This window comes from Balaenoptera acutorostrata, chromosome X (genome assembly GCF_949987535.1).
Source record: "Balaenoptera acutorostrata chromosome X, mBalAcu1.1, whole genome shotgun sequence".
In the NCBI taxonomy this organism is placed as follows: Eukaryota; Metazoa; Chordata; class Mammalia; order Artiodactyla; family Balaenopteridae; genus Balaenoptera; species Balaenoptera acutorostrata.
Window position 1 is genome coordinate 60,752,630 of NC_080085.1, and position 20,710 is coordinate 60,773,339.

Genomic DNA, 20,710 nt, shown 5'->3' on the forward strand with positions numbered 1-20,710 from the left:
AAAATTTGGAGAGAAGAGAGTAGAGTGGCAAAGTGAGTTAACTGTGGCAACATGAGTAGAAGTGGCACTGAAAGTGCAGAGGGGCAGCCTCCTAATTGTATTGTGATTTTTTAAATCGAGGTATAGTTGATGTACATAATTGTATTGTGACTTTGAATAAAGAGATCTTTAAGTACAAAAAAATAAAAAAAATAAAAATAAAAATTCAGACATCCAGGCTCCACCTCAGATCAATAGAATCACTCAATGGGGGCAAGGGCCTCAAAATATATATTGAAGCTTCCCAGGATTCTTTCAAGGCAAATTCGGGACTTTCATTATGGGGTACAACTTCGCCCCATACCTCATTAGACAACTTTCTATTCTGAACGGGTTTTGTGAGCATGCCAATGGAAATGGCATAAGGTGTGGCCTGGAATCTCTAACAATGGATTGCTAAGAACATAGCAGAAGGTTATTTGGGGGCTGGGGTGAAGACAAGGGGGAAATCAGCAGTCAGTACTACTCAACCAACCAGGTGGAAATTGGGAAGCAATTTCTTACTGCTGTCCCTGAAAAGAAATGCATCTAAGCCTCTCCCTTAGTTTATGTTCCCGATGAAAGAATCTGGGAAAAGAGAAGACAGAACTATATTAATACTGCCCCCTGCAGAGAAATGGCCACAGCTCATGGGGGAAGGGGCACTGTTTCCTCCAGTACCCCCTCACCCTATACCATTCCTCAGTTATACTGTAGATAAGCTTCCTGGGTCTCCCTAATGTTCTGAGAGAGAGAATTGTGAAGTACATATAGTGTTGCTCTGCTGCTTCTAGTGGCTCCTCTCTTTGGAAGAGCTTTTATTTTTATCTCGAAGGCATTTAACACCCAATCAGTATCATCCAAATCAGTATCAACCAACATTTCCTCAGCATTGTGTTTTACTTTTTTGGAGGGAGAAGACAGAAGGAGGGAGTGGGGGAAAATGGGGTTCCACTGGAGTCTCCAAAGTGTGTGACTGGTACTATAAGGATGGGATGAGATGGCCAGGCAGATTAGGTGGGAGGCCCCCAAGATTTGTAGACGTTAATGAAAATGACACGACATATGTGGAATTGCCTCGCACATGGTATTCAATAAATGTCAGTTGCCTTCTCTAGCAGGGTTCTCCACAGGCTAAGCGATACCTAGACATCATCATCCTTCTCCTTCCAGGGAATGAAGCCCACCTAGAAAACTAGGGAACTCAAAGTGCAGTATGGGTGGGATAATGCAGTTGGCCAGCTGGCTCAGGGCAGGGTCTCGCTGTCTCCCCATCCTCCCTACTCCACTCTGCCAGGGTGGGGCTGAGAGTAGAGTTTCCCAAGTGGCTTCCCTGAGGCCTAGCTAGCTCGTCCTAGAAGATTCCATGTGGAGGGCTGTGGGTTGCAACTCTCTAGTGCACAGTCCTCTCTTTCTGGCGGTGATAATCTGGGGGAAAGAAGGAGGAAAAGAGCAGGTTATTTTCCGGCCTGAGCTGCCAACTCCCCATCTCCAACTTGTAGGGCCTCTAGTAATTGGTATTTAAAGAGTTCCTACCGAAGGCCCTGCCAGGTAAGCAAAAAAGAGAGCGGCACTTACTATAGGGAAAGAAGCGGACACGCATGCTGATTTCTCGAGCTGTCTTCAGGATCTCAACAGCCTGGAAGGAACACAGCAGCTTGTACAAATGAAGAGATACAACCCAGGACAGAATCATAACAGAAGGAATGTAGTTTGCCATTCCAACCTTCTGGGTCACTAATAGTTGCTTCCCTCTTACCAAGGAGAAATTGTTTCTTATCAAGTTACACATCAGGCTAATCTTATCCCCTGTGTCCTACCTGGGATGGCTTCTTGCCTCACCACAGCCCAGGCTGCTGTGCTCACCTTGCTGTGCTCAATATCTTGGAAATCCACATCATTCACAGCTAGGACTTGGTCCCCTTCCTGAAGTCCTGCTCGATGTGCATCAGAGTCCGGAATCACCTGTTGGTAAGGAGAGAATATACATGATCAAGGTGGGATAATTTCAAAGAATGTAAGTGAATTAAGTGCTATTCAAATGTAAGGTACTATCGGTTGTGTGTGTGTGTGTGTGAGACAATGCAGGGAAATGGGTGGCTTGCCAGGTGGGAAGTTTTAAGTGGGCAAGGGTATCCCCACTATGCCCCTTCTATGAGTCTACTAAATCATCCCTCTCCCCAGCCTTGGGACATCAGGGTTCTGCAACCTGATAACTTAACAAAGGGAAGTAGCTATCCATGTTGCCTACCAGGCACACGCACCTTGGAGATGAAGATGCCTAGCTGGGAGGCCTTTCCTCCTCGGATGTTAAATCCCAACTGTAAGACAAGAGCACAGAATGGGGGCTCAATACAGACCACAAACACAAGAACATCTAGTAGCATCACTGTATGATAGCTTGCCTTGTGTCCCTCAGAGAGAAGTCAGAAGTCGTGGAAGTGGCATCTCAGCTTTTCTGCCCATAAAAGTAAGTTTCTTTACCTCCTTACCTGCTTCCCAATCCGTCCCCCCAACCGTGGCCAACTTCTGGGCCTGGTACGGACAAATCTCGCCTGGAATAAGAGGCAACTGTTCCATAAGCTCACCTGAGCTCCAGGGGGCTTCTTCAGTGTGATGATACGGGGCAGAAACTGGGTCAACTCATTGTTGTAGTCTGGGTGGTATACCCTCTGCAAGACACAGCAACCCCAGAAATCTTACTACCAGTCTTACTACCTTCATCTAGAACACAATTGCATCACCCTGAAGCCAGGAGAAGGTGAAGTCATGGACTTAGTTTAAGTAGAACCGATAACACTGTCCAAATAGGTAGACGGATAGCAGTGGAGAAATGCTAGCCACGCAGTAGCTCCCCACTTCTTTACCTCGACAAAATGGAAATCAGGGCTCTGAATTTCCAGAATTCTCTGGTGTAAGTGGACTCTGGCAGGAGGATTCCATAAGAAGTTCCCAATGGGGCCAGTTGCTCAGAATCTAACTTCTGGCTAAGATTCACTCTCTATTGAGCTTTCTAACCCTGCCATCCTACCTTTCATATATCATCCCTTGCCTATGGGGAAAAAATCCCTTGTACAGATGGTTCCCACCTCATGAGGAGGAATCCATGCTGGGGGATTCTCATAGGCAGGCAGGAAAACCACCGGGTAGTCATCATAAGGAATCCGGCTGTCCATCTCCAGCAAGGCCCTGGAATGGAAGGGTGAATCAAAGCTGACGAAAATGGTTCAAAAGGGATAGCAGCCCAGCGAGTTTCAGAAAACAACCCCAACCCATTCCAAGGCTGTCAGTCTCTAGGCCCGGCCCACTTCTAGGTAGGTGATAAACATTTTGGGAGAGAAGGAAGAAAACTATCAACTTGGCTGAATATCTGGACCCCAAGCAACCTGTTAGGTACACTATAGAAATGATCTCCTTTCTCACAACAACCCTGCAAAATAGATGTTACCGTCTTCATTCTAGAGAAGAGGAAATCAGGAACGCGTCTAAAAAGATCTGACTACTTTGGAAATTCAAGGGAGTGCTGACTCCAACTATCCACGGGGACTCGGGGCAAGGTACCGCCCCACATCCCCTAATTTGATCAGTAATGGTGGGGGTCCCCAGATCGGCCCTTCCTTTACCACAAGCCACCTTCCAGATACCCGTCCCGCATCGTGCCTGAGTCCTGCGCCCACGGCGCTGTAAAAATCGTCGTACCACCTCTCCCGCCGGCAGGCCCCAGACGCCCCGTACTCCTCTCACCATCAATTCAGCCTGGGACCCGGAAGCGGATGCTCAGCTGTGGAAAAGGGGCAGGGGTAGGGTGCGGCGCGCAGGCCCTCCTCCTCCCCAACGCGTCATCTTGCGCGCGCCGCGTGCGTGCTCCGCGCACAGGCTTTCTGCGCTCCGATTGGCTGGCGCCTCCGAGAGCGATTTGAAACTTGGCGGTTAAAGCTGTGGTTGGGACAGGGCGGCGGGAGACCGGGGAAGGGACGTTTAGTTTGGTGAGTTAAGGGGGCACACCTTAGCTCAGGATCTGCCTTTCCCGGTACCCTGGGGCTTTGGTTCTTTGTTGTCGTCTCCGCTGGGCTTCTCCTTTTCATTTCAGACGCCACTTCGCTCTCTTCAGAGGGTCGGGCTGACTGGCGGTCCTGTCGTGGCAAAGTCTGAGGGACAGTGACTTTCCCGAGGCAGCGATCCCGCTGGGACGGGGACGCCGCCACCGTAGGCTACCGCTGACTTCCCTAACCCACCACACCCTCCGAGGAAGGCCGGAACTGAGGAAGAACGCCTTCCCACCCCTGCCGACCTACAAAACTTAATCAGCGATCATCTTTCCCCACCCCCCCCCGCCGCAGAGACGGTGCCGAGGTAGGATCATGAAGGAAGAGGTGAAGGGCATTCCTGTAAGAGTGGCACTGCGATGTCGCCCTCTGGTCCCCAAAGAGATTAATGAGGGCTGCCAGATGTGCCTTTCCTTCGTACCCGAGGAACCTCAGGTGCGTAGCGAGTCCTCGGCCTGCCTCTGAACAGCTGGGGCCAAATGGCAGTGAGGGGCGTGGTCTGGCCTTTCATTTTTTTTCTTACTCCTTGTCCCTTGCCTTCTCTAGGTGGTGGTTGGTACTGACAAATCCTTTACCTACGATTTTGTGTTTGACCCCTCTACTGAACAGGAGGAAGTATTCAATACAGCAGTAGCACCACTCATAAAAGGCGTATTTAAAGGTGAGGCTGTTTGATTCTTCAAATGGTTCTTGAGCATACACTGTGTTAGGCACTGTGATTGCGTGCTGCCAATACAGGAATGGATGAAGCATGAGTCCTGCCTTCAAAAAGCCCACAGCCTGAGAACTCACCAAATATCACTTGTACCCTTGAAACTAGTTTTATACTTTATTTGCTTTCTATGGTTCTGCTCATCTTTGACTTGTATATGTTTCCGTTTGTTTGTCCTGGAACCTCGTTAGATTCTAAGCTGTTTGATGGGTGCTGATGAGGATCTACTTGAGGCCCAGGCACTGCAAAGCCTGTTGAGGGATTCAGAGATAAATAACATAGCTTCTGGGTCCTGGAAGAGTTCAAAGTCCAGGGGTAGGAGTGGAAATAGATGACTACATACATACTTTTAAAAAAATCTTTTTATATTTTATTGACATTTATCACTTGTGTTTTTTCTTTTGTGAACTTAAAAAATATTTATTTATTTATTTGGCTGTGTCGGGTCTTAGTTGCAGCACACGGGATTTTCATTGCTGCGTGCAGGATCTTCATTGCAGCATGCAAACTCTTAGCTGCAGCATGTGGGATCTAGTTCCCTGACCAGGGATCGAACCAGGGCCCCCTGCTTTGGGAGCGTGGAGTCTTAGCCACTGGACCACCAAGGAAGTCCCCATACTTTTAAATACATTAGAAATGTTAAACTTTTTGCTCCTATCTTTAAGAAAAAATATTTTAAAAGTTAAAACCTTTGAGGTTTCCTAAAGCCCCCGAATACCCTGGCCAGTTAATAATCTTGATTACAGAAGCTAAGGCTTTAGTGTTATTGAAGACCATGGCAAAGTTCTGAAGAAGCGAGCAATGCCTGAGAGGTGTCTAATTGTTATTCTAGTACAGTGGTTATTCAGGATTCAAAGCAGAGGGCTATTTAAAAGAAGCAGAACCATGGCATACTAGTCCCTTAAAGTTGAAAGGGATATTTGTACATCATCTAGTCTAACTTTCCATCCAAAGAAAAATACTTTCTAGCAATATCTCTAAGTGAACTTCCAGCATCTGGTTAAAATTTTTTTCTTTGACAGGGATATCACTGGCTCATAGGGTAGTCCTGTTGATTGGTTTTGGACAACTCTAATTGTTTTAGATTACATTGAGATGAAATTTGCTTCTCCGTAATCTCTACCCAGTGATGTTAGTTCATCCCTCTAGACAAACAGAAGCCTTCTTCCAAGCAACAGCTATTCACATTTTTTTTTTTCACTTCTTAAAATGATGTCATGGCTCAGGACACATTGAATACTTTGTTTCAAATTTTTAAACTATTAAAGCAGTAATCTCAAACTTACAGAAATGTTGCAAGAACAGCATAAAGAACTTTTTTTTTCCTGAACCGTTTGACTTGAGTTGTTGACCTGATGACCCCCTGAATACTTCAGTGTATATTTGCTACAAACAAGAACTTCATCCTGTGTAACTACAATAGGACCATCAGAATCATGAAATTAGCATTGCTACCTCACTACCATCTGGTCCTCAGACCTCATTCAAGTTTCACCAGTTGTCCCAATAATGTCCTTTGTTGCAAAAGGATCTAGTTCAAAATCATATGTTACGTTTAGTTGTACTACTTCTATAATCTCCTTTATTATAAAACTCCTTCAGTCTTCTTTTGACTTTCATGATCATGACACTTTTGAAGATCACAGGCCAATTATTTTGTAAACTGTTCTTCAATTTTGTTTTGTCTGAAGTTTATTTATGATTAGATTCAGGTTGTATCAATATATCTTTAGCAGGAATATCACAGAAGTGATGCTGTATTCTTCTCATTGAATTCTATCAGGCAGCACACGATTTTGATTTGTTCCATTACTATTGATGTTCATTTTGATCATATGATTAAGGTGATGTCTGCCAGACTTCTCCAATATAAAGTTAATCTTTTTCCTATTTACACATTTGGAGGACCATTATTTGATTCTAAGTCTCTTCTAATTAACCATCCCTCCTTTCCTTTAGCCATTCCTAAAAAAAAATATGGTATCCAGGCCCTTCATTATCTTGTTATCTTCCTCAGAATGTACCTTTCACAGCTTAGTAAGAACACTATAGTTCTACTTTAGTATTCTTAACTTGGGAAACTATGAGAATGATAGTCTTTAGAGGCAATATAAAGTAGAAAGTGATTCCAATATCTATGTGTTTTGTTAACATTGCTCTCAGTTGCAGAGATAAAGCCAGTATTTTTCAGTCAGGTCAACAGCACCCTGAGTTTTTGTAAAAAGTACTGAAACTTGGTTTCCCCACTTATTATTATATATACATATCTGTGGTATTGCAGAAGATTATGGAATGTTATTCTCTTGTCCCAGAGTCATGCCAGGTGATATTAGCAATCTATTACAGTGAAAATCTCAATTTAACATCTTAAGATCTTCCAGAACATCAAGGTCTTCATTTAGGTGAATAAGTTCTTTCAAAAAGAAAAAAAAGCAAAGGACATATATCACATTGAATCATACTTAAATGATGACATTTCTATGAAGAGCCTGATAATACGGTCCAAATGCAGTCTGAGAATTCATATAGGGAGGGATGCTTTCATTGACTGTAAAAAGCAACTTTGTTGCCTTTTCAAATGAAGACTCTGTTGATCAAAGAAATACACATTGGAATCCCTTCTATTTATGTAGCTTCTAAAACTTTCATTTAATTGCCCTAATTTAGAATTGTTCGAAGTAGAGAGAAAGTAGAATTATAAAACTCTGAATGGCTTTTAGACAGTGACTTGGCCACTTTCATTATCTCAGTCATATCTTTAAGTGTTTTACTTCCTAGCTTTTAAGGGCTATCAAGAGAGGCACACATTCAGGTTTGATATTTTTCTTCTTTGCTTATTTGGAGTAGTGCAAAGTCATGGCACTCATATAACTTTTCTTTGTGTCTGACATTCCTAAGAGACCCTTGTGTTTAGAGAGCAGTCTCAATTTTGTTACAAGTAATTGCTGAAGGAAGTAGAGTGTATTGATTGGATGAAAATATTTGAGCACCGCCGCGCATGTGACTTCTATTTTGTCAGGATACAATGCAACCGTCCTGGCCTATGGGCAAACTGGCTCTGGAAAAACCTATTCGATGGGCGGTGCATACACTGCAGAGCAAGAAAATGAACCAACAGTTGGGGTCATTCCTAGAGTAATACAGCTGCTCTTCCAAGAAATTGATAAAAAGAGTGACTTCGAATTTACTCTGAAAGTATCATACTTGGAGGTAAATGATTTATCTTTAATTATTCTGAATTCAAATTTGTCTTTGGGTAGAAAAATAAATACAAATCAGGTTTTTCCTGGCATAACTCAATAAATTGCATTTTAATAAATTGATAGAGAAAACTTACTGGCTCAGTTGGATCTGGCTCCCACCCAGTTCTTTCCCTGTTGTCAGAATAGCCTGTTTAATCCGATTGTTAGAGGAGTTGGCATTCCCATATAAAAAGATAATAGGAATCCTTTAATTCCAGTTTGGCCTCTATTATTGATTCCCTGTAGAGTCTGTAGAAAAATATTTGATATCCCTTTAGTGTTTCGAGGCTTGAGTGATAATGCTGCTACTCCATGAAGAATGTTATAAAAATTGGGTGAAGTATTGAGCTGTGTAAGTGATGACAGAGTGTTTATTCAACAGATATTTATTGAGTACCTACATGTTACAGGCCCTGTTCTAGGTATTTGGGATATATCAGTGTACAAAACAGAAGTCCCTGCCTTTGTGGGTATTTTCATTCTATTATATATCAGTATACAAGTAGACTGATCAGTTATATCTAACCTCATGACACCAGAAACACATAGTTAGGGAACTTATGGCTTATGGGAAACTAGCTGGTTGATTCCATAGCAGTGATAAGATGTCTTATCTTTAAGGAGCAATAATTAAATGTATATAATTTAAACATGCAATTATAAATAGTATGTGAATACTTCATCCTGAAGTTGAATCTCAATATGTTAGTTGGTATAGGAGGTATAGAGGTGGAAGATGGGGAGTTAAACATCATTAAGATTAACCTTCTTGAAACTCTTGATTAACCCAGTTGTGGCCAAGGTGACCAAATGTAAAAATAACTTAGGAACCTGCTATATTAAATAGTAGCAACAGCAATAATAGCAAACAGATGTGGTGCTTACTATGTGCAAACACTGTTTTAGTACTTAAAGTTCTGGTTGTTGTTGAAATATTGGTTGCTACCTCTCCCTTTTGCTTCCCACTTCCACCCTCCACTAAGGACCCATTGCTTACATTTTAACAAAATTGGTGAAGGTGATGTTGTCATGACACCATCAAAGAACTGAATTTGGGCACCCATGTAGCTTTCATTGTGTCTGCTATTCCTGAGAAACACTCTCTCAAGAGAGCAGTCTCAATTTTGTTACAAGTAATATGTAAATTTATTCCTATAAGTATCAAATGGTTACATGTAGGGTTAAAATCCTTTTCTTAATTATAAAAATAATATGTTTGTTGAAAAAAATTTTTTTAATACAGAAAGTCATAAAGAATTTTAAAAATCACCTGTGGTCCCACCACTCCTCAATTACCACTGTTAACATCTTGTTTTTACCACTTTGTTTTCAACAATACCAGATTTACAATGAAGAAATCTTGGATCTTCTGTGCCCATCTCGTGAGAAAGCCCCTCAAATAAATATACGGGAGGATCCTAAGGAAGGCATAAAGGTGTGTTTTTCTCTCATTTGATGTTATTTTAAAATGTTGGCCACTACTAAAGTTCACACTCCTTTTATTTGCCACTGTGGTTTTAAATGACTACTAACATCTCAGTCTTTCAGATTTTGTGTGGTCCTAATTCCCTTTGTTAACCTAAAATTCCTAGATGGGAACTTTTGTGGGGAAGGAAGTTTTATCACCTTCCTGTTACCTCTTGAAGGAATGCTAATATCAATTAAATATTTATTGGCTATTTACAGAGTTCTGAGGCTGGGCTGTCCAGTATGGTATCCACTAGCCACAAATGGCTATTTAAACTTAAATGAACTAAAATTGAATGTAATTTGAAATTCAGTGCCTCAGTTACCAGCCACATATCAAGTGCTCAATAGCTACGTGACTAGTGGCTACTGTATTGGATAGCACAGATATAAAACATGGTCATAGGAAATTCTGTTAGACAACACTGTAATAGACATTGTGCTAGATCTCTGGAATGATATTTAGAAAGTAAAACGATACAAAAATTTAAAATTTATAAGTACCATAGGAAGAAGAGATTGCTTATTTGAGAGGCTTCCATCACATGGTATAGATGTAGGCTGAGGAGCTGTAGCTGAACAAAGTTTGAGGCAAGGTTGGGAGTATTGTATATGGGACTGGACCAAATCCAGGAGCCAGTGTTGAAAACAGGCAGAGCTTGGTTCTAGCAGCAGCTTGAGTATTCAGGAGTGGGAGAATTTGAGGTGGGAAGTGGATGAGAATAGGGTAGTACAGACTTAGGAAAACTTGGTAAAATAATACCTTATCCATCTTTCTCTCCTTCTTCTCTTCCCTGCAGAGAAAGCTGAAATTTAGGGTGCAGGTGCTTGAGGGGCAGATGCCTATGCTACTGAAATTTTTTTCCTTCTGGGTCGTTAAGTCATTAGCCAGGCACTAAAGCAAGGCTTGAAGCATCAGACTTATTTTGAAAGCCTGATAAGCGTGGGATACAGAAAGACAGTTTGGATAGTGGGGATAAGAAACCTGGGTAAAATGCATGCTGTCACCAGAAAGAATGTTGGTACTGAGCCGGCTCTTGACCCAGTACTAAGATCTTTTATGTGTCCTATACCAAGGCAGGAATTAAATCCCAAGCACTATTTGAGGGAAAATTTGCAATACAGAGAAGTGTTAAGTTTCTGACTCAAATTGGGGAGGGTAAGGACAAGTTTGTGAGCACTCTTCAGTTGGGATGGATGGAATATAAGTAAGTAAAGAAGTAAGGTTATTCTTGTAGTAAGGAATAGCTTAAGCAGGAAAGCAGAAAATATATTCCTGGGGGTAATAAGACTAGATCGGTCTGTCTGCATTAGAGGATATGGGTTGGGAAGTAATAGGAGATGTGTTAGGACCAGATTATGAAGCCAGGCTAAAGAGCTTAGTTTCTATCCCTGTGAATAGTATGTAAGCTACTTAATATTTCTGAATGAAGGATTGCACTGGCTACTTTTACCAAGTTTTTATCTTACATGTATATCTCCGACTAAGTTAGCTCCCGGGAGGTTAGGAGAGTATCTTAAGATCTCTTTGTACCCTCATTATCTAGCATAGGGCTTAGGAGTTTGGTGACATTTTAGGAAGCAGGATTTTCGGAAGGCTAAACAAGGATGGATTGAAAAGGAGAAAAACTAGGATGAGGAAGGAAAATTTAGGGAAACTTTGCCTTATTTTTCAGGCATGAAGTAATATGGGCCTGGATTAGGCAGGTAGATGTGAAAAGGAAAAGGAAACAATGGATTCAAAAGAAGAATGACTGGGAGTTGGTGATAGGTGAGATATGGGGGAATAGCAGGAATTAAAGGCGAATCTGAGGTTTTGAGAATAGAGATCTTAGTAGAAACGAAGAAGTAGTGGAGAGAATCAGTGTTGGTGGAAGGAAGATGAGTTTGGTTTTATAATTTACTGATGTCAAAGTGTAAGTAGCAGGCAATTTGAAGTATAGGACTAGAAATTAGGGCCACAGATATAGGTTTGGGAGCTATGGGGTAATAAAATCATAGCATATTGAGGCTAGAAGAGACTTCATAATCATCTAGTTCAATCTCCAGAGGCTCCAAGAGATTTTAACTTATACAAATTCTCCTGGGTAGATACAGTACCAAGCCTAGGACCCTGTTTTCCTGGCTTCCTAATGGAAGCCTAGTGGAAATTGTACCATGCTATTTTCCCTAGTGAATATGAGGTATAAAATGGGTCCAAGATATAGGGAGGAACACAGGGCCACATGGAGGAGAATGTAGCAAAGAGAAATACCATAGCTATTTGTGTGGCCCTTGCTGTCCTTAGGGCCAAAACTTACCTTCACTTGGGGCTCCCTGGAAGGCACATACCATTGCTACCATAAAATCTAGAGGTCTTTTGTAGCTCCAGTATTGACTGGCATCCTTGTTTTGGAGGTCCCAGCGAAGATTGGAGACCTTGGTTTGCAGTGATCACAGAGTTGCTAGTTAAAACTGTCCTTATGGGACTTCCCTGGTGGCACAGTGGTTAAGAATCCTCCTGCCAATTCAGGGGACATGAGTTCGAGCCCTGGTCCAGGAAGATCCCACATGCCGTGGAGCAACTAAGCCCGTGCACCACAACTACTGAGCCTGAGCTCTAGAGCCTGCGAGCCACAACTACTGAAGCCCACACGCCTAGAGCCCGTGCTCCACAACAAGAGAAGCCACCGCAATGAGAAGCCCGTGCACCGCAACAAACAGTAGCCCCCGCTTGCCACAGCTAGAGAAAGCCCGCACACAGCAATGAAGACCCAACGTAGCCAAAAATAAACAAAATAAAATTTTTAAAAAAACATAAAAAACCCAGCCCTTATTACCATGACTATTTATTGAGGTTCTACTGGAACATCAAGGCATTATTTTTTAAACCACCAGTCCTTATATCTCTGATGAAGTATTTGAAGTCGAATCATAAGAGAGTTTTTTCTTTCTCTGAATTAGATTGTGGGACTCACTGAGAAGACTGTTTTAGTTGCCCTGGATACTGTTTCCTGTTTGGAGCAGGGCAACAACTGTAGGACTGTGGCCTCCACAGCTATGAACTCCCAGTCATCCCGATCTCATGCCATCTTTACAATCTCCATAGAGCAAAGAAAGAAAAGTGACAAGTAAGTTCAAATTACAAGTAAGAGTCAAGATTTTTAACATTAGTTCTACTAAAGTTGAATGATAGGTTGCTTCTTGATTTGAAAAGTAACCAGACATCAGTACTCTGAGCATGAGTAATGAATGGAGCCATTTGGACTGACGTGAAAGAAAATGAGAGCCGGCAGGTGAGCTTTGATACTCACCTACCCTCAAGCTTGTGTACCATTCTCACTTGTGTCCTGTTATCATCACAGGAATAGCAGCTTTCGCTCCAAGCTGCATCTTGTAGACCTTGCTGGATCAGAAAGACAGAAGAAAACCAAGGCCGAAGGGGATCGTCTAAAAGAGGGTGAGAATAATTAAGGCTACAGTCGTAGATAAAAACTTCCAGTACTCTTCGTGCTATTGTTGGTGTCTTGACTGGAATATCTCAGGTCACATTCTAACAGTAGCTACAATTCAAGTTTGAGGCTGATTTCAGAAACAGTGAAAAATTGTTTCTCTCCCTTGCGCTCATTTTCTAATTTAGGTATGAGATTTGGATCTGGTCCTTGGTTTGATTTCATCTGGCCCAGGCAAGTTTTAGTTTTTGTTTTGTTTTGTTTTACCCCCAACTACTTATAATTAAAATCAATATCCTGATTCTGTCATCCCAAGTATTCACTCTCCTTCCCAGATGTTGTCACTTATAAACCTCATCAGCATGGTTTCCATATCTTCATTTAAGTGGTTGGATATAAACGATGAAGCTCCTAAGGCTAGGAGAACCCCATGGTATATGCTATTAGAAACCTGCGTCTAGCATGATAATGACCTGGTAATCTGCATGCTTTGGGAATGGTCTTTCAAGCAGTTATTAATCTAGCTAACAAAAATTAACAGCCAGCTCCCATTTCTCAATTTTGTACTTAAGGATCTCATAAAAGATTTTGTCAAATGCCTTGCTAACGTCCAGATATACTATATGTCTACCATATTTTTCATAGCTACCAGCTTAGTAACGGTACAAAAAAGAAATAAAGATTAGCCTAAATTGACTTTTTCTAAGTGAATTCAAGCTGGCTTCTAGTGCTTATTCTTCCATTTCTAGGTTCTTGCAAGCCATCCCTATAATAATCTAGAAGACTTATATCAAACTGACTGGTCTGTAATTTATGAAATTAACTTACCTCTCTTTTTTCGAAAATTGAAATTACATCTGCCCAGTCTTCCGGAACATCCTTCTCTGTGATTCTTCAAATATCATTGACATAGCTTCAGTGTTCTTGTTTGAAATTACTCTCAGTTCCCTCAGCTATAATTCATCTGGTCCAAGACATTTGAACTCTTATTAAAGTAGTTGAGTTCTTGCTTACTACCTTACTACAATGAGTTCTTTACTCATATTGGGCTTCAGTTCCCTCTTGGGAACTGAGAAGGCAGAAGCAGAAATAGTAATTGAGGAATTTTACCTCTTTGTCATTTATCATTATTATACTGCTGGCACAGGGCAGAGACCTATTTCTTCCTCATTCAGCTTTTTGTTCTGAATGTATTTAAAAGTGCCCTTTTTGTTCTATGTTTGTACTTTGAGATTTATCCTTCTTAAGACTATTTTTAAAGGTTCTTTTGCCTCCTCTATCTTATTTTAGGTGTACAGTCTGAGGTTTTTTTTTTTTAATTTATTTATTTAATTTATTTATTTTTGGCTGTGTTGGGTCTTCGTTGCTGCACGCAGGCTTTCTCTAGTTGCGACAAGCAGGGACTACTCTTCATTGCGGTGCGTGGGCTTCTCATTGCAGTGGCTTCTCTTGTTGTGGAGCACGGCTCTAGGCACTCAGGCTCAGTAGTTGTGGCACACGGGCTTAGTTGCTCTGCCGCATGTGGGATCTTCCCAGACCAGGGCTCGAACCCGTGTCTCCTGCGTTGGCAGGCGGATTCTTAACCACTGTGCCACCAGGGAAGCCCTCTGAGTTTTTTTTAACAGCTTTATTGAGATAATTCACATTCCATAAAATTCACCCGTTTAAACTGTACATTTCAATGGACTTTTGTATATTCAGAGTTGTGCAACCATCACCACAATCTAATTTTAGAACATTTTCATCACCTCCAAAAAGAAACTCATACCCATTAGCAGTCACTCCCCATCCCAACCCCCTTTTCTAGCCCTAGGCAACCACTAACCTATATTTCATACAAATGGAATCATATAATTTATTGTCTTTTGTGACTGTCTTATTTCACTTAACATAAGGTTTTCAAGGATCATCCATGTTGCAGTGTGTATCATTACTTCATTTTATTGCTAAATCATATTCCATTGTACAGATATACAACATTTTGTCTGCCTATTCATCAGTTGTATCCAATTTGACTATTTTGAATATTGCTCTGTGAACATCTATATATAAGTTTTTGTGTGGACAAATGTTTTAATTTCTCTTTAGGTATAACCTAGGAGTGTTATACGTGGGTCATATGGTAGCTGTTTAAATTTCTTTTTTAAAAAATTAATATGTAATTAATATACCATAAAACCCACTTTTTTAAAGTGTACAATTCAGTGATTTTTTAGTATATTCACAAAGTTGTACAACTATCACTGCAATAAATTTTAGAATATTTTCATCACCCCCAAAAGAAACCTATACCCATTAGCAGTCACTCATTTTTTTCCATTGTCCAGCCCCCGCCACCCCACCTCCAGGCAGTGACTAATCCTTCTGTCTTTATGGATTTGCCTGTTCTGGACATTTCATATAAGTGTAATCATACAATATGTGATCTTTTGTGACTGGATTCTTTCATTTAACATCTTTTCAAGGTTCATCCATGTTGTAACATGTATCAGTACTTCATTCCTTTTTATTGCCAAACAATATTCCACTACATGAATATATTAAGTTTTTATTTATCCATTCATTTGTTGATGGACATTTGGGTTGTTTCCACTTTTGGTTTTTATTAGTAATGCTGCTATGAGCACTGATGTACAAGTTTTCGTGTGGATGTGTGTTTTTATTTCTCTTGGGTATATACCTAAGTGGAATTGCTCAGTCAAATGATAACTCTATGTTTAACTTTTTGAAGAACTGTCAGACTGTTTTTCATAGCAACTGTACCATTCTACCTTCTTACCAGCAATATATAAAGGATTGTAATTTCTCCGTATTCTTAGTTTTATTATATCTTAATTATAGCCATCCTAGTGAGTATGAAATGGTACCTCGTTGTGGTTTTGGTTTGCATTTCCCTGACGGCTAATAATGTTTCATGCGCTTCTTGGCAATTCGTGTTATCTTCTTTGGAAAAATGTCCATTCAGATTCATTGCCCATTTTTTAAATTGGGTTATTTATCTTTTTATTGTTGAGTTGTGTGTGTTCTTTACACATTCTGGATACTAGCCCCATATCAGTTATATGCTTTGCAAATGTTTTCTTCCATTCTTTAGGTTGCTTTTTCACTTTATTGATGGTGTCCTTTGAAGCACACATTTAAAATTTTTAGATGAATTCCATTCATCTGTTTTTTCTCTTGTTGCTTGGTGTTTGGCATCATATCTAAAAAATCATTGCCTAATCCAAGGTCACAAAGATTTACGTCTCTGTTTTCTTCTAAGAGTTTTATAGTTTTCAATGTTAAATATAGGTCGGAGATCCATTTCGAGTTCATTTTTGTATATAGTGTAAAGTGGCAGTCCAAACTTTAATCTTTTGCATGTAGATATTCAGTTATCCCAGCATCATTTGTTGAAAAGACTATTCTTTACCCATTGAATTGTCTTGGCATCCTTGTTAAGAAGCAATTGGACTCTCAATTCTATTCCATTGATCTATATGTGTATCCTTATGCCATTACTACACTGTCCTCATTACTGTAGCTTTGTAATAAATTTTGAAATGGGAAAGTGTGAGGGCTCCAACTTTGTTCTTTTTCAAGATTGTTTTGGCTGTTCTGGGTCCTTTGCATTTTCATATGACTGTTAGGGTCAGCTTGTCATATTCTGCAAAGAAGCCAGCTGGGATTTTCACAGGGATTGTGTTGAATCTGTAGATCAATTTAGGGAGTGTTGGCATCTTTCAGTTCTTTCAAGTCCTTCAATTCATAAACATCAGATGTCTTTCCATTTATTTAGGTCTTCTTTAATATCTTTCAATAGAATTTTTTTTAATTTTCAGAGTACAAGTTTTACACTTCTTTTGTTAAATTCATTCCTAAATATTTTATTCTTTTCAATGCTTTTGTAAATGGAATTTTTACTTAATTTCATTTTCAAATTATTTATTGAGCTTTGTATATTGATCTTGTGCCTGCAAGCTTGCTGAGAACCTCCAGTACAGTGTTGAATAAAAGTGGCGTGAGTGGATGTTGTTGTCTTGTTCCTGATCTTAGGGGAAAAGCATTCAGTCTTTTACTATTAAGTATGTTGTTAGCTGTGGGTTTTTCACAGATGCCCCTACCAGGTTGAGGAAATTCCCTTCTATACCTAGTTCATTGAGTGTTTTTATCATGAATTTGTCAAATGTTTTTTCATCATCTATTGACATGATCACATTATTTTGGTTCTTCTGTTGGTATATTGCATTAATTGCTTTTTGGATGCTAAACCATCTTGTATTCCTAAAATAAATCTAACTTACTGTTTTTATACCTTTAATGACTTCACTGGACTAATTCTACAACTCCCTATAGTTTGTGGTCACAGAAGTGTCTGCTCAGTTACTTTAGTAGTTAGCTAGTGATTGGTCTCATTTCCTTAAATGCCTTGAACCTATAACTCTTCCAGCATTTGCCTAGGGCTCTGAGTTTGTGTTGCGGCTTACCTTCAATGCTAAGGTTCTTTACAACTCTGTCTTAGTCTTTACTTCTTGAGCAGGGTCTCAGAGTCAGCCAGAGGTACAAGATGAGGGCCTCCTAGGTCTTTACTGACATGTTTAGGTCTTTCCTGAGCATGCACATGGCTGTCTCCAGCAATATATCAGAGCTTTTTAAAGTCCCTAGTGGACTAGAGGTGGGATAGGGACGGTGGGAGGGAGACGCAAGAGGGAGGGGATATGGGGATATATGTATACGTATAGCTGATTCACTTTGTTATACAGCAGAAACTAATACAACAATGTAAAACAATTATATGCCAATAAAGATGTTAAAAAAATAAATTAAATAAAATAAAGTCCCCAGTGGACATTTCACTCCCCAGATCTTCCTTTTAAGTTTTCAGCCAGGCTCTTGTTTGACCATGGCTATTAAGTTGGGTGTTTATCATCACCAGATATTTTTCTATATACATATATATATATATATGCACATTTAGTAATACATTTGTTATATGCCTTTTAAAATTTTGGCATTGCTAAATAAATTTATCTCCTTTTAATTACACAAGTAATACATGAATCAATTCCTGGTATACAAACATAAGCAATATGGATGAAGATAAAATCCCCCTTGATTTACCACCTGATCCTAATCTAGAGGTAACTACTTTTACCTGCCTGGTGGGTAGCATTCAAGATGTTTTTCTGTGTATATATTTTTATTGGTGTTTCCTGTTGCTTTTAAAGATAGATGCTATCATACTGCATATATTGTTTTTCAGCTTGCTTTTATCTCAGCAATATATGTTTGAAATCTTTTTGTATTAGTATATAAGTCTACCTCATTTTTACAACTGCTATTTAGGATCCCACAGTATACAAAGTCTACCTTGTTTGTTTAACTATTCCTGTTTTGACTGACATTTAGGTTGTTCAGTTCCTGGCTATTGTAAAATGATGCCTCAGTCAATAGCCTTGTATGTGATATACAAGTGAGAGTATTCTCTAGGTTATATACGTGGAAGAGGAATTGCTAGTTTGAAGGGTGTACACATTTCAGATTTTTAAATACTGCTAAATATTGTCCTTTAAAATGTCTGTCCCAGTATGCACATACCTACAATATGTGAGACTATGTTTCACTGTACCGTTGACAATATTGGATATTATTGACCTTTTTTATTTTCCCCTATCTTGAACATTGCATGTTATTTTTTTAGAACTTGTATTTCCCCAATTACTTATGAAATTAAGCATCTTTTTGTGTTACTGGACATTTCTCTTTCCATTTCTGTGAATTCCCTGCTCATACCCTTTGTTTTGATTTGGTTTTTTTGTTTCAGGTTGACTTTTTCTTGTTTTTCTTGTTATTTTTCCTGTTGACTTTAGGAGTTGTTTCTGTATTCTAGATATTAATCCCTTGTTGCATATATTTTTCTTAGTCTCATTTTTTAACTTTGTTAATCTTTCGATTCATGTCTTATGTGTGTATTTCTTCCTATATACTTTTTTCTTGAGGTAAAGTTTATATGCAATAAAATGCACATATTTTCAATGCTCAATTTCTTGAGTTTTGATAGTTGTATGCCCTCATGTAACTACCAACCAAAACATGATAAAAAAAATTTCCATCTCCCCTAGAAAGTTCTCTTGTGCTCTTTCCAGTCAATCCACCCTTCCCACATTACACTTTAAGCAACCACTTTCTGACTTCTATCACCATAGGTTAATTTTACATGTTCTTAGACTTCATATAAATGGAATCATATAATTTTTTCATGTGTCTGGCTTCTTTTGCTCAACTTAAGATTTTTTGGGCAGATTTTTTTCATGTTCTTGCTTTGATTAATAATGTGTTCCTTTGTACTGCTGAGTAGTATTCCATTATATGATTATACCACTATTTGTTCTTCAGTTTTCCTATTGATGGAAATTAGGGTTATTTCCAGTTTTTAGCTATTATGAATAAGGCTGCCCTGAACATTCGTGTACAGGTCTTTTTGTTAACATACATTTTCATTTCTCTTGGGTAATTACCTAGGAGTGGAAGAGGTAGATATATGCTTAATTTTATAAGAAAGTGCCTAACAGTTCTGTAATATGGTTTGTACTGTTTTATACTCCAGCAGTGTTATTGAAAGTTCCATCTTATCACAGCTTCATAAATAAAGATGTTGTCTTAGAAATTCTAGTGGGCGTCAAATACATCTCATCATAGTTTTTTGTTGTTTGTTTTTGTTTTGTTTTGTTTTGCTGCACCACGCAGCTTGTGGGATCTTAGTTCCCAGACCAAGGACTGAACCTGGGCCACGGCAGTGAAAGCACTGAGTCCTAACTACTGGACCACCAGGGAATTCCCCATCATAGCTTTTTAAAAAAATTTTATTAAAGTATAGTTGATTTACAATGTTGTGTTAATTTTTGCTGTACAGCAAACTGACTCAGTTTATACATATATATATTCTTTTTCATATTCTTTTCCATTATGGTTTATCATAGGATATTGACTATAGTGTGCTATACAGTAGGACCTTGTTGTTTAATATAATAGTTTACATCTACTAATCCCAAACTCCCAATCCTTCCCTCCCCTACTCCCTCCTCCCCCTTGGCAACCACAAGTCTGTTCTCTATGTCTGTGAGTCTGTTTCTCTTTCATAGGTATGTTCATTTGTGTCGTATTTTAGATTCCACATATAAGTGATATCATATGGTTATTTGTCTTTCTCTTTCTGACTTACTTCGCTTAGTATGATAATCTCTAGGCTCATCCATGTTGCTGCAAATGGCATTATTTCATTCTTTTTTATGGCTGAGTAGTATTCAGTTGTATATGTACCACATCTTCTTTATCCATTCATCTGTTGATGGACATTTAGGTTGTTTCCATGTCTTGGATATTGTGAATAGTGCTGCTATGGACATAGGGGTGCATGTATCTTTTTGAATTATAGTTTTGTCTGGATATATGCCCAGGAGTGGGATTGCTGGATCATATGGCAACTCTACTTTTAGTTTTTTGAGGAACCTCCATACTCTTTTCCATAGTGGCTGCACCAACTTACATTTGTACCAACAGTGTAGGAGGGTTCCCTTTTCGCCACACCCTCTCCAGCATTTATTATTTGTAGACTCTTTAATGATGGCCATTCTGACCAGTATGAGGTGGTATCTCATTGTAGTTTTGATTTGCACAAAAATTTTAATTTTGATGAAGTTCATTTTATCATTTTTTTTCTTTAATGCTTAGAGCTTTTGGTATCCTGTCCAAGAAACCTTTGCATACCCAAAGTGATGAGGATAATTTCCTATGTTTTCTACTTGAAGCTTTATA

General features: G+C 39.5%; 2 protein-coding genes across 7 annotated transcripts in view; one reads left to right on the forward strand and one right to left on the reverse strand.

Annotated features, from left to right (window-relative positions):
• Positions 1–829: 829 nt before the first annotated feature.
• On the reverse strand, positions 830–3,836 carry PDZD11 (PDZ domain containing 11). 5 transcript variants are annotated; one of them, XM_057537873.1, is made up of 7 exons: positions 3,763–3,825; positions 3,108–3,207; positions 2,607–2,690; positions 2,283–2,339; positions 1,885–1,983; positions 1,597–1,657; positions 840–1,446 (listed from the first exon to the last, which is right to left on the reverse strand). In XM_057537873.1, exons 2-7 carry the CDS (start codon positions 3,192–3,194, stop codon positions 1,412–1,414), a joined length of 423 nt encoding a protein of 140 aa, XP_057393856.1. In that variant the 5' UTR covers positions 3,195–3,207; positions 3,763–3,825; the 3' UTR covers positions 840–1,411. The 5 variants fall into 5 exon arrangements, with proteins under 5 accessions (XP_057393858.1, XP_057393857.1, XP_057393856.1 ...); XM_057537872.1 differs by having other exon boundaries at positions 841–1,446; positions 3,718–3,811; XM_057537871.1 differs by having other exon boundaries at positions 845–1,446; positions 3,679–3,836.
• A 95-nt stretch (positions 3,837–3,931) lies between these two features.
• KIF4A (kinesin family member 4A) overlaps positions 3,932–20,710 on the forward strand; it is a 127,749-nt gene continuing 110,970 nt past the window's right edge. The window contains exons 1-7 of one of the 2 annotated variants that reach the window (XM_007184968.2): positions 3,945–4,004; positions 4,359–4,499; positions 4,611–4,725; positions 7,796–7,986; positions 9,361–9,453; positions 12,429–12,595; positions 12,830–12,924. In XM_007184968.2, coding sequence (XP_007185030.2) covers positions 4,380–4,499; positions 4,611–4,725; positions 7,796–7,986; positions 9,361–9,453; positions 12,429–12,595; positions 12,830–12,924 — 781 coding nt within the window. In that variant the 5' untranslated portion in view covers positions 3,945–4,004; positions 4,359–4,379. Of the gene's footprint in view, positions 4,500–4,610; positions 4,726–7,795; positions 7,987–9,360; positions 9,454–12,428; positions 12,596–12,829; positions 12,925–20,710 lie in introns of both variants that reach the window. The other variant, XM_057537866.1, reaches the window with a different exon arrangement.